Here is a 13,960-nt window from a genome sequence, read left to right on the forward strand (position 1 = left end):
TTTACAGTGAACTTCAGCAAACTATTAGACCTCAAGTTAAAAGCTACTGAAAATAGGAAGGGCTTTAGAGCTAATTTAAGAAAATAAGGATGGGTATAAGCTCGATTATTACAATTATTTTAAATGTGGCATCTTTCAAAGTGGACGTACTCTACAGAGCACAAAGTGTGTGAATGCGATGACTAATATCTGACATGGTCTGCGAGCAATCACATTTATTGATTTAACAAGGACAAGGAGAAGTTATGATGAGCCTTGCCTGGCCTCTAGTTGCCTTGGCAACTGAATGGAAGTGGCAGTTGTGAAAGCTGGGTCAACAAGTCCCTGGCAAATGTAGGCTGTGTGTAAGTGCACTTTTATTACCCATGTTGTGGGGACATAAATCTGTTTACACAGTTACATTGTGGGGAAGCAGCTCCTTTCTCAGGACAATAACATAAATCTTTACAATTTAGGATGAAGTCTGGGGTTTAAGGTTGACTATATAGTCATATACAGGCAGGGATTTGGTTAAATCAGTGGATGTAATGTCTTCTGAAGTGATGAAAAGTGAGAAATCCAGTGGCACAAAAAGACAGAGCGCAGATGGTGAAACGATAAAAAGATAAAATAAGTCCATTTAAAATTACAGTGTCATAATTACAGTGTGGTATGTCGTAAGCCAAATTACAACATAAGAAGGAGTAAGAAATCATATAATAGACCAATAGAGCTGACTTAAAATTGGATGAGTAACTATTGTGAGCAGTTATAAAATATATACACTCCCCAGCAACTTTGTTAGGTACACCTGTTCAGCTGCTCGCTCATATAAATATCTAACTAGCCAATCACATGGCATCAACTCAGTGCATTTAGCCACATGGCAAACATGGTAAAGGGCAACCCACTGAAGTTGAAACTGAGCATCAAGAATGGAGAAGAAAGGGGATTTATGTGTCTCTGAATGTGGCGTTGTTGGTGCCAGACAGTCTGGTCTGAGTAGTTTAGATCTACTGGGATTTTCAAACACAAACATCTCTAGGATTTATAGAAAATGGCCAGAAAAGGACAAAAATATCCAGTGAGCAGCAATTCTTTGGGAAAAAAAGCTTGTTGATTCCAGAGTTCAGAGGACAATAACCAGACTGCTTTAAGGTGATAGTTAGGGCACCAATAACTCAAACAACGACTTGTGACAACCAAGGTATGCAGAAGAGCATCTTCTCCAAGGTTGGACGTTTGTGTGAAAGCACAAAACATCCAACCTTGAAGGAGATGGGTTACAGCATCAGAAGACCACACCGACTGCCACTCAGCTGCCTGCTAAGAACCGGAAACTGAGGCTACAATTTGCACACAATTGGACAAAAGATTGGAAAAATATTGCCTTATTTGACTGGTGTGTCTTGATATCTGGCGCAACATTTAGACCGCAGGGTCAGAATCAAGATAAAAGTATCGATGTAGTGTGTGCTTATATCGATGGTTCAGGCTGATGTGGTGAAATGGCATAGGGCACTTTTCTTGATACCGTTTGAGCCCATTTAATACCAGGTGAGTCTTATTTAAATGCTACCTGTCAGTAGCTGCCTACCATGTCCAACCCCTTTATGGCACATAACATCAAGGGACTAGTTTAAATGTTGGTCATGCAAACTTTAGGAGCCATTTGCTAATTGCACTCTTAGATAATCATGTCATGAATGTTGTAATGAATACACCAAAAACACACACAAAAAACATTTACTGTATAACAGATACATGCCCAACCTTCAGTGTCACTGTGTCCCAGTGATGATTTTATCACATCTGTGCCATTTGGGATCTTTCCACTGAGGAAGAGAAAAAAATAAATAAATTATTTAAGTGCATAGCATATTACAATGTAGTACAGTATATCTTTAGTACAGCGAGGAATAGTTAAGCAAATTAACATGTTTAAAATGCTAAAATGCCGCTCTTTGTGGGATAAATAAATTGACTCACAATCGGGGCACTTGGAAGATAGCACTGTCCACCTCGTTTGCCTCTGCTTCCTCGTCCAGTAGGCTGTAGGCGCTGCCGCTCAAGCCACTATCTAACGAGGCTGCTGTGACCGGGGCATCTCCTGATTTGTAGGTTGACCGAGCTGTGCATAGATATCACCACACCCATCACGACAAAGACAAAGAAAGAAAAATTGCCCCTTCCCCTCCTCGGTTGGTTCCAATAATTAAAAAAAGAAAAAAAAAACATGGGCCAGGTAGCATTACTTATTTGCAGCAGTGGAAATCTGCTATAAAACTTGAAAAGTTTTTGCTAAAGTCAAAGAGAAAGCTACTTTAAAGCACACAGGACTGGATCGCAATGAATAGCACACAAACACTGAAAGCACATGGACAGACATCTTTCTCTCGGCAAAGACAAGACAGTAAAAAGTCACATTTAAAATTTAAAACTTAAAACGCACACATAGAACCAGAGCGATATCACATGTATATGTTTATGCATACTAAACAAGAGACACGAAGACTCCACTGACATCGTTAGTCGTCTACATGAAATAAGAATCGCGTTCCGATTCCTCAAGTTTAAGTGAAACTGCCTCAGTGTGCTTCAGTTTCATATTTTCGGGACTTTAAAGAATGTTTACGACTGTCTCTTTATAATCTTTTTAACTGTTTAATGCAGGATATTTTAGATGATTTTCAATGTTTTAGCTTTTTTGCTCTCAAACTGCTGATCAGGCAGTGTGATAAGAGTATGAATGAAGTAAGATGCGTGGATGCGGTGCACGAGAGGATCCATGCCGACACGTTTTTCTTTCAAGCCACTCGACACGGCATCAATGCCGGATTGCGAAAAAGCTCACTAATAACAGTTTAATGATGCAGCAGATGTGGCAGTGGCAAAGTGTTAACATTCAATGACTCATCTCACAGTTTTGGATATTGACTTCCTGGTATTAGTGAACTGTGTCGGTGGCCTTCAAGAAAAGTGTGTGCCGTGTGTGCATGAATCTGTGGTGATGTGGCTGAGTGCAACTTTCTCTCTATCTTCCTGTCTCTTTTATGAATATTCCCCTCTTTCTTTCTGCAGGTGTGCGTTAGTAGTACTGCATCCTCTCTTTCTCTCACTCTCTCTTTCTCTCCTTGCTCCATCTGTGCTTCAGTCACACGACAGAGAGGAGACTCTTGGGCAAACTCTCACCTCCGGTGCTCTGCGGCCTCTCTTCTGACACGGCTTTCCTGAGGGTCAGGTGTCTGCCGTCTGCTCTGCTCCCTTTGGCCGACACAATCGATGGCAGGGCAGGCAGCCAGTCAGACTGGGCTCTCTGAATGGTGAGCACGCCCACTACGCTGTGTCTCTGGTGCCTCAGTGAGAGGCGGCCTCTTTGGCCTGGATGAGTTTAGTTTCACAGGCACGATGTCAAGGGGTCAACGCCGGGAAACAAAGGTCATGGTGTTGGAATTCAAATTAGAAGGAGGGAGGAGCGAGATGGAGATTCAGAGAGCGGTTTATCTTCATCATGGCAACCAGCTTGACTGTCAATCACATGCAGCCACAGTGTGCAGTGCCCCTCCCACATCACTATTGGGTGGGGCGTGCAGCATCTACTGAGGTGCATCGTGGGTCCGGTAGTTGTTTAAACAGAAAAAAAAGGGTTGGGAGGGTGGGTGTAGCAGACTGCATGCACAGCCATCTCGGTGGAGGAGCTTCAGAAAAGCTGGTCGTTGTTTGTTAACAAAAAAGGAAATTATACAGAACTCAAAAAATAAAAATAAATAATAATAATAATAAAATCAAAGTAAAAATCCAAATAGGTAAATGATATAAGGGAGGGGACTGCAACTGTCTTCGGTTTTAAAGTCGGATCAGTTAAATGAAATGATTTAAGTTCTAGCAGGCAGCAAAAGTCATTTTCTGAATTCTGAAGAATTATTTTCCTGATGAACTGTCCTCTGTTACGAAACTGTTTTATCAGTAATCTTTCATCATTAGAGCGAGCTGCTCTGACATTATCGCCAAGCTCGTTTGAACATCTTGTGCAAATCTGCTTCTTTCTGTTTCATTTATTTACTACTGTTTACACTGTCATCTTAAAATTAAAAGCTAATGTCAGTCAAAACGAAAGCTAATATTTAAGTTTAACTCCATTAAAGTACATTTAAGCCTCTTTATTACATATTTTTTAACACTAATAGGATTTTAAATAGTTAGAACTGGATACTTATTAGCTAGCATTATGCGTATTTGGAAGGAGGTCAAAATAAGTAAGGGTCAAAGACAGTGTGCTACCTTACAGGTGAGGTGCTGGCTGCTGACACTTGTGAATACATACAGAAGAGAAGCCATGAAAGGTTGACACACTGTGGATACAATGCTGAAGAGAACCAGAGAGTGTGAGGAGTGAGGGGAAACTAAGTAAGGAAAAGGAAATAAAGGAACGGGAAAAAAAAAAAACTCAACAAAAGGTAGAACAGATGAGTGCGAGGAGGCCATGCTGCGTAGGCTTTATTTGCGTCTTGGTTTACTTGGTTGGAGGCGTTGTGGCGGCTGCTGCTGTGACTGCTGTTGGGCATCGCCCGTTGCTACGGCAGCGCCTCCTCTGCTTCCATTGAGGCTTTCCTGATGGTGCTGTCGTGCTGCGCTTTTGCTGGAGCGTGAAGCGCCGTGTGAGCGAGAGTGTTGGCTGTGTCCGTGGCTGTGGCTTTGGCTCTGGCCCTCGGACGGGGAAGGCTTCGATGTGCCAGGGCTACTGTGAGATTTCTCGATAGAGGGCACCTGTGTGTCTAAAACAACCAGATTCACCAAATTACCAAAAAAAAGGCTACCTTTTGCTTTTCTTAGTGGTTGTCACCTGTTGCGCACCACTCACAACGAGCTGAGTTGCTGGCTAGTGAGATACTGAATCTAGCCAGTGTGTCTTATAGTCTATCGTGCTCATTAAATTTGATGTTACTTTGAGGTTATTTTTTAACTAGCATTCAAAGCCTTCCACGGCCATGTTGCCCTCTGTGTTAGGAGAAAGATAGAGGGAAGCTAAGGCAAGGCCTCTAAGCAGGGTGACATCATGGCAACCAAGAAAACAGACCACGAGAAAGCAAAAAGCATGAAGCGAAAGCTAGAATGGGTGCAAAAATGACTAGAGGAAGGTGGCGGTAATAAAGGAGACAAGACTGTAAAGAGAAAATGGACAGAGGTAGAGGTAGAAATAGAGAGAGCAGTGACAGGAAGAAAGCAAAAAAGAGAAAGAAAGGGATAAAGAAGAACAGACTACAGAGACGAGGAAACAGCAGAGAAGCAGCAGAGTGTTGTTAGGGGAAGATGGTGATTAATTCGAGGTGAGGGGAATACATCGTGTCCTACCCTTGGCCGGATCTGGAAAGATCCCATGGCTTCGACTCTTGATGACAGATGATTTTGGGGAATCCTGATTATCATGCGAGGAACCAGTGGTTTTAGGGGAGGAGTGCTGTGAGGAGGGTTTAGAAGAACTGTGACGACCCTGGCCTGAGTGCGAGCGTCTGTGGTGGTCCCCCTCGCTCTGCTCCTTGAGAGGGAGCCACCGCGGGATGTTGTCCAGCTGGGCAGTGTTGGACAGATCAATAAGCACCTACAAGCAAATAGAAAAGTTTTTAAAAGTTATAGAAAACCTTTATGGATTCATATATGTATAAAATATAATATCAAAGGAGCTTACCTCCCCCAAGAAATCATTAGAGGAGCCCTTGTCATAGTCCCACACGCTCACCTCCAAAGTCTTCTTCTTAAGCTAAAATGTACACACAGTTGAAGAGTTCATAAAAAAGTTTCAAGTTTCAAGCTAAAGTTAAAGCAGTTTCACGCCTTCAAGCAGCCGAAAAACGAATAGAAACGGCGACAGAAGTTGGCAGTTTTGCTGTGATTGATACAGGCTCACTGAATCTAAAATGGGATCTAAACAGATATAATAAATCTCAGCGATACATCCATCTGCTCCGCTGAAAACCAGTGGCAACGATGACAGGTTGGCACAGAAGCAGTAAAAAAAAAGCAATATATTGTGCTGCAGTTTTTTGTTATTTTCAATCTGGAAATTAATCAGTTGAGGGCTTTCTTATTTGTCCATTCATATATGAACTATTACAGAGTTATAGAAAAATGCCATTAAAAAAAAACAGCGTAAGATAACAATAACATTTTTGAGTGTCTGAGCTCATAGTGTCGGTTCACATGTTGCTTGAGTCTATAGCTATACTAGTGGTTTTGTTACTCTGTACTTTGGCAGGGCATGCTAACAAGCTCATGATGAAGACACCTCCAGCTTATGATGTTATCATGCTGATGCAATTGTGTTTGCTTAGAAAAAACCCTAAAACATTTAAACAAAGCAAAATATTAGCATTAAGACAGTAATATCAATACCATGCGTGAATAATAGACTGTATATAAAAGAGGCACCGCCACCCAACCATTTAGAGTATAAAGAGCAGCATGTAAGGAAGCAATATATGTTGATTGTATTTTCTTTCTAATTATATCTGGATGTGAGAGTAAAGAGCAAAGTTATCAGCTAATGTTAGCAAGCTTGGTTAGCAGGTTGCATACAGTTAAAAAAAATGGTACAGATACTGTATATGTGCACTGCAAAGACACAGAATCAAAGCTGGGAGACAAAAGTTTTGGAAACATTGTTGGTATGATTAATCCCAATTACACAAAGTGAGTCATATTACTGTATTTGTCAGATAATTAAATTAATAATTCTCCAAAAAGCACCAACACCACAGTACAGTGAGGCCCAGCTCAGTGGCTCAAACTAGGCTCAAACTGTTTTAGTGTAATCAAGTGTCTCTGACCACACAGTACCTGTTCCAGGTGGATGTTCTTATAGATGACAGTTTGGTTCCACTCAGGGTTGATAGTCTTGCCTGCGTGTTTGGTCTTCCTCTTGTTTTCAGCACTGGGGGGAACACATCACAGCAACACACACTTGGTCAACGACATGTATGCAAATAACATGCGTGTCAGTGAACCTACGCATTGCAGGGAGCAGAAGATACTGGAGTAGGGCACAATGTCACAGTAGAGGGAAAAGAATGAATGTGATGCACATTGTTTGGATGGTAACAATGTATGGGCCTATGTGCATGGATAGCAGGGTATGATGTCAGGGTGTGCTGCAAAAAAGTCCATTTCAATGCCCATCAAGTCATTTAGTTTCACAGAATTTTTATGCATTGAAAGAACAAATGTTTCAGGTCTCCAGTAAGAAGAAAAGCACCAATAGTCCCAATGACAAAAACAAATGTAATGACCGTATACCAAATGTTTTTTTTTTACCTATTCTGAGTTAAGATATTTCACATGAAAAAGTTATGCTGGGCATCAATAAATGACTTGTTGACATGGATATTTTTGCAGTGTGTAGGGTTTGAGTTCAGACTGTAGCATATGAGTAAGTTTGGAAGAGTTAGGTTGGAAAAGACAGGGACAATCTACTCTATACTGGACAACAATGGTATGAATTGGCCGTAGGGCAAAATAATAGTGTACACTGGATGTGGATGCAGGGCACTGAGGGTACATTATGATGTCAGGGCACAATGTAGGATATTACTGAGGGATTTTAATAACAAAACAGGGTCAAAATCTAGGGTATTGGGGCCGATGTTAGGGTTTCAAATTACGATGGTTAGAAAGGAAAAACAGACCATCTACCAGAAAAAGACAACAGTTAACTCTGAAAACAACACAGGGGACTACTAGTTTATATGTAGTAAGGAAAACAGATGGTAAAATAATAATATCTGGGGCATCCAAAGAGAGTATCATGAAATAATGGATACTAAGGGAAATATATTCAGGTTGAAGGGAGTTAGTAGGACTGAACTAAGTGACTTTTATCAATAAACTTCCAGAGAGAAATTAACCTTGCTCTTTTTTTGCCTTAACCAAAGTGACAACTAATTATCAACCAAAACAGAACCAAAGTGCCAAAGTGGGCAAGTCACATACCTGGCATTCTGGACAACCATGACCTGACTGAGGGGGTCCAGCATGCATTAAATATAGAGAACAACATACAGAAACAATAGTCAGAGGGAGGGTGGGGGGCGGGTCAAAAAGTGTCTGTGGACTGTGAGGGGAGATTGAGTCTACACTTAGCTTAGGTTTAGCGTGTGATTTGTCAAGTGTGCCTTTTAGAAAGGGGCATGAACAGGAAGCTGCGGTCTGCTGCAGTGGTGGATAGAAATTTTGCTATAGTGTGTACATGACTGCATGTATGTGTGCTGAGAGGACTCCCAGGTCACGTGACAGATCTTGTGGCAACCGGAGTGGAGATCTGTCACTCATGAGCCAGATCGCGCAGTCTGATTTATTTCTTAAAGTTTCTGCTGCAAGAGCTGAAGGCTCAACATTTGTTTTACGTAAAACAAAATAAAACCCACTGTTTTTTTTCTGGCTTCTCAGTATTGAGACGCTGTCCCACGTAGTTGCCAGAAGACCTGCGATGCAACTGAAAAGCCTCTCTATGGATTGCAGCTGGCATTGATAGCTGTGAGATTCCATGTATACACACACAGGGTATACACGAGTATGTGCACACATGCCTTTAAGTGTGCATGTTTCCATAACCACTTTAAAGTGGCCGTAGGGCTTGTGGCTGCCATTCTCTCAGTTTCTTTAGCATAGCCCCAAACCCGTTCATAACTCACAGTGGCATCGGTGCATGAGTCAACCCGAAGGCGTGTGAGAGTGGCAGCTAAAAACCCCACAGCTATACAGTATATTATTACTTTTATCTGAAATGATCCCTGGAAAAAAACAAAAAACACTCTCTCGAGGGACCTCATCTCATGCCGAAGAGAAGGTGGGAGAGTCAATTGCATTACAGTGCAATCACAGCGGGAAAGGGAGCAGTAGACTTAAGCAGGAGTCTGGATTGTATTGCAAGTAAATATGAGAGCTATTGATTTTGACTGCACTCACACCTACAGTGGAACACACATCAACAGGGGCAACTCAAGTGCCTCATTATATTTACATAATGTTTATGCCATTCGGGAGCAAAAGAAATGGGCTGCTGAGTTTTGGACTTATACTATGTCAAAATAAAAGACGACCTTATGCATAGTAGCACATAGGCGTTATGGAGTTCATATCAGAAACATCCATGTGTTGCACATTGAATGATAAGCCAAAATCAATTGTACATCGATTTTAAAATGAATGGAAACTAAGTTACTGCTTAACAGACTGGCTGTCTGTGTAGCCTAGATGGGAAAAAAGATCTTAGCTAGAATGCTGCTACTGCTTCTGAAAATCTGTATACTTAATTACTTGTTCTAGCTCTGAAATCCTTAACATGTGCTTTCAGTCTAAACACTACTAACTCACCCTCTCCCTGGCAGGAGATACACTTTAACGAATGGATCGGAGTAGCCATTGTTATCCCGCGGGGCAAGGTTTCTGGCCTGCAGGACGTGAACTATCAAGTTGCCAAGCTGCTTGTCATAGTGGATTTGAAGCTGCAAAAAGAAACACAACTGAATTACAATAGATTCGGCTGCATTTTAGTCTTGCATCTATCTAATTTTAGCAAAAATAACATCCATCTACTCAGATTCTATACTCTTAGAATTAAATCTACACAGATTACAGATTTACAGTAATAGTTTTGTGTCACAAACCTGTATCTCTCCAGATACAGGGTGGGGTTGGCTCTTTGTTCCCTCTGCAATCTGTAAAAGATGAAAACAACATGGTGAAACAGACAAAAGTGTAGGTGGAACTTTTGTGTGTACTGGTAGCTGATTATAAGGTGGTGTACAGTACTTTATGCTGCACTTTAGGCTAAACTGTGAAGTCTCCAAATCATAGAATCTGTGCATCTGTTTCAGGGATCCCTTCAGATAATTGACATCCTTTAAAAAAGACATATACTGTTACCTAATTTTAACTAATAAATAATTATATTATACACATCTTAAATTCATATTGAGTTAGAGGTAGATATATCTCTTATGAAATCAAAGACAACTACTAGCAAACGTTAAAACAAAGTTTAGAAGAGCTCTTCAGAAACTCTCTGCAGACAGAGGCATAGCTTCAAAATAAACCTTCCCAGAAACTCAATATTGCAATCTTAATGGTGCTTACAGTGCAGCCAGGACTGCTATAGTCAAAAGAAGACCATGTACTTCCATCTCCATGGATTTACATGAGTAGAGCAAGCATCAATATCAAAGGTTGTGACACAGAGTCAGAAACAGCAAAGGAGAAAAGGAGGAGCTGGGGCGAAGGTTGGTTGCAAAGCAGCTTGCAGCTTTGCAGCAACTGTGGGTAAGCTAAAAAAGCCTGTGTGAATAGCATGTTCTACGGTATCTGTGGATTGTGGCTGGGGTTGACATGTTTTGTTTGCTTGGCTGCCTAAAACGTAAAGAATGTGATTGATAGCGTGCCTCTAAACTCGCCTTGCTGCTGTGACGTTTCTTGCTGACTGAGGGGGATCCTGGCTGACCGGGGCTGGAGGTTGCTGAAGTGGTGGCAGGCAGGCTGGAGGAGGAGGTGGACAGTGGAGCCTGCTGCTGTGACACTTTCTGCAGCTCGGCCGCTAGCTGCTTGGGATCAACACCTGGAGATCTGGGAGGTCTGTCACCTAGAAAGTTAACATGAGTTAACTATGAGTACAGATCATCATCGCTGCACATAACAAACCAAAGGATCTTGACAATGATCTGTCTAGGGACCAAATGAATCATCACTATGGCTCTTAACCCAATTCACTTCCAAGTCAAATTCAATGGAAAAGAAAAGTGAATATTAAAGTGCCACAATAGAGACAGCTCTGTGAAAACAATCGCATGTTTCCAGAACTGTTCTGTGTAACAGACTGAGGAACTAGGCCACAGAAAAAAAAAACATGGCTCAACTTGAGAGAAAAAAGAGAGCTGAAGATAAAAAGAAGAAGAATATGAGAAGAGCATCTGAAAATAACAAGAGACAAAAGTTAATAGGGAAAAATTGAGGACAGAGGAACAGGAGTGAGGAGGAATCAGTGGAATCAGTTCCAGTTGAAATTATAATAAAAATAATTAGGTAACAACTTACCTTTGCTGTGCTCCTGGAAATCTAGGTGCTGGGAACCCTCAGACTCTGCCAACATGTTGAGATCCCTGTTGGAAAAATTACATTTCATACATTTCTGAAAAGTGAAACTAAAGGAATTAAATGACAAGGAAAAAAGACAAAAAAAAGGTACCAGAAAAGCCACAAAAACATCACAGAAATGGAGAAAAAAATGATGTGACAATAGTTAATTAAAAAACAGGACAGCAAAGCTAGTGATTAAGACTAGCTTTTAAATATTAGACATTAAAGTCATGAAGAGGTTAAAATGATCCATCTTAAATATAAAGAAAAGAAAAGACAAGAATGACATTATGGCGGGTTGAACAGAGTGCACAAGAGAAAGATTGCAAGTGACACAGGTTATACTCACAGTCTGACACACACTTCTGCCTCATTACACGGCTGTCCAACGAGCCCTTGTACCTCTTCATAGGTTTTCCCCGTCAAAAGAACACCATTCCACTCCAGGACCTGCATTCCTATATACGATTTGCACACCCAGAAGAGCAATCAATATTGATCCTGTATTTTCCCACATCCAGTGCTGTACAGACACATCCCTCTAAATAAAAAAAGGAATCAAAACCTATCTCATAAAACAATCAAATGATTAAAAAAATCAGTCCATTCATTTTAGTCATTAGTTATTAGTTAAGAGCAAGCAGAGTAAAAGGGTCTGTTTAATCTTAAAAATATATCATTTACAATCAAATACACTTTTCTCCAACCTGCTTTAGCAGTGACAGATGTTTCCCAGGACAGGCTGATCATTTCTATATATAAAATAGCGCAGTGATATTCCACTCAGCACAGCAAACCCACCGCATGCTCCAAAACACACCCTGCACGCTGGCAGGACTTACACGGATTGAAACAGCTCATCAGGAAGGTCCTCTGTTTTCGACGGTACTCTCGAGCTGCGTGCATATGTGACAGGAAAGCTAGAGTACACTGTATTCCCACACTGGTATTATTCATCAACACCCTTGAACTGTATATAGTAGCTTTTGGAGGCTGAATTCCAGCGATCAAACAAGCACCCATTCATACACACACACTCCTTCTGAGACACAGAGCCTCTACCCCTGTTGAATCTGACAACGTTTCTCCATATTCGCACCAGACAGAGTGAGGCATCGTGTTCCCACTGGCAGAACCGAAGTAATTTGCAGCCATTCTGCTCGGTGTTGATGACAGGGTTACGGGTGTTATTATGGTTGAGGTGTCTGGCTAATGGCACCACAGATGTACCTTGACTCTTGGACTACAGCAGCCGCTAACAGTTTTAGTTTTTTCTCTGTGTTAGAATAAAATGCATGACACAATTGCTCTGTAGGATGTTGTTGAATCCTCTGGCCTTTGACTTAAAGAACAACTTTCAGTATCATATTTCTATCTTTTCATGGTACTGTTCTCTCTGGAACCCTTTATAGCGTGCTTACAAAAAAGTGGAGAGCGTTAAAGCAAAGTAAAGCAGCCATGTACTACAATAAAAAGGAAACAGGAGGAGAGGTAAACAAGAGCAGCAAGTGGTCATGCTCAAGTGCACATAAACACATCCTCAGAGTACAGGCAGATGGATTATACACGTCTAAACTGTCCAACCTCAAGCTTTACTGATTGTGTGACACCCTTCATGTGAGTATGACTAGGAGTTCACTGATCTCATACTCCCCTATGTAAAAATCAATATAATGTGTTCCTGTTACACACAAAACAAGCAATTTATTGTTAAAAAAAAGGCCATATCTGTGGGTTAAGAACTATAATATAATGATTGGTATTTTAGAACAGTCATCAAATAATACAATAGATTTGTTAAGAAAATAACTCTGCTATCATGACACAGCCATTAGGTTCTATCTCCATTCCAATTAGTCAAAAGGTGAAAAATGATAATAAAATGATACAAATATAACTGCTGGTTTAAACACTCAACACCCATAAGCTTCTTGTTTTTGGTTCTCATCTCTCATGACCAAATGTGAGTCATGGCCCGTCGCCTGCAGGTGATAAAACTAAATTCAAATGAAGACCTATTTTTGTAATCTCCCTGTTTCTCTCACTCCAACTACATGTTCGATTCTTTCAGTCTGTCAGCTGCGAACGACCAAAGATGTAAATGCACCCAAATTACACGCGTGAAGAAAAGGTTTGTTTGGCATGCTTGTTGAATTTTATATGAGAAGACTGAAACATTTTGTATCTTAATTTTGTATCGCACAATACCTTATGGCACCCCTTAACTGTATGGCAGAAGACTAGTGAGTTATCAGTCACATTGTAGTTACACTCCATTTACTCTACTTAATTTTCACAATAAGAGATTTAATTAGATGAAAGAGCTTACCTTCAAGAATCTTTCCTGTTTGTTCTGCCGCTCCACCAGGTAACACTTTGGCAACATATGCTCCAATGTCTCCATTACTACCAGGGACCTCTTTTCCTCCGACCACTCGGATACCCAGACCATTTCCTGTTAATGCCCCAAAAGAAAGACTGGTGAGTGTTTATGGTAGAAGTAGCCCACAGTCTACAACATTTATAATTCAATATATGATTTCTTTTGTATGACTGTACACAAAAAAAACCTCGTCAAATAACATAAAAGTGTGACTATTATGTAGAAAGCCAAATACACTGACTACAGAGTCAGACAAAATAAAGACTGTATAAAAGACATGACCTGAATTCTTTTTAATGGCCACAAGGGGGCAATGCCTATGGTTTCAAAAAAGGGAAAAGTGCTTTTGAGTTTGAGTCAGTTTTGAGTCTCAGTCACTTGTTTTAGACCAGCGGTCCCCAACCCCCGGGCCACGGACCGGTACGTGAGTCATTTGGTACCGGGCCGTGAGAGTGAGACTCGGGTGTGAAATGTATG

The 13,960-nt window shown here is 41.0% G+C and overlaps 1 protein-coding gene across 11 annotated transcripts in view; it reads right to left on the minus strand.

Annotated features, from left to right (window-relative positions):
- Window positions 1-13,960, minus strand: part of pcloa (piccolo presynaptic cytomatrix protein a) — a 70,457-nt gene that overhangs the window by 5,139 nt on the left and 51,358 nt on the right. For 4 of the 11 annotated variants that reach the window (XM_085251860.1, XM_085251857.1, XM_085251854.1 and 1 more), the window contains 13 exons: window positions 13,430-13,555; window positions 11,450-11,558; window positions 11,059-11,123; window positions 10,422-10,606; window positions 9,639-9,689; window positions 9,346-9,476; window positions 7,963-7,989; window positions 6,814-6,907; window positions 5,666-5,737; window positions 5,332-5,578; window positions 4,497-4,754; window positions 1,969-2,110; window positions 1,753-1,814 (listed from right to left, as the gene is read on the minus strand). In XM_085251860.1, the coding sequence (XP_085107986.1) occupies window positions 1,753-1,814; window positions 1,969-2,110; window positions 4,497-4,754; window positions 5,332-5,578; window positions 5,666-5,737; window positions 6,814-6,907; window positions 7,963-7,989; window positions 9,346-9,476; window positions 9,639-9,689; window positions 10,422-10,606; window positions 11,059-11,123; window positions 11,450-11,558; window positions 13,430-13,555 (1,569 nt within the window). Of the gene's footprint in view, window positions 1-1,752; window positions 1,815-1,968; window positions 2,111-3,171; window positions 4,755-5,331; window positions 5,579-5,665; window positions 5,738-6,813; window positions 6,908-7,962; window positions 7,990-9,345; window positions 9,477-9,638; window positions 9,690-10,421; window positions 10,607-11,058; window positions 11,124-11,449; window positions 11,559-13,429; window positions 13,556-13,960 lie in introns of those variants that run through there. The other 7 variants (XM_085251858.1, XM_085251863.1, XM_085251859.1 and 4 more) reach the window with 5 other exon arrangements.

The sequence above is a fragment of the Mchenga conophoros genome, linkage group LG17 (assembly GCF_057382185.1).
Source record: "Mchenga conophoros isolate Kocher_MC1m ecotype Shallow Benthic linkage group LG17, M_conophoros_male_GT1.1, whole genome shotgun sequence".
NCBI lineage: Eukaryota > Metazoa > Chordata > Actinopteri > Cichliformes > Cichlidae > Mchenga > Mchenga conophoros.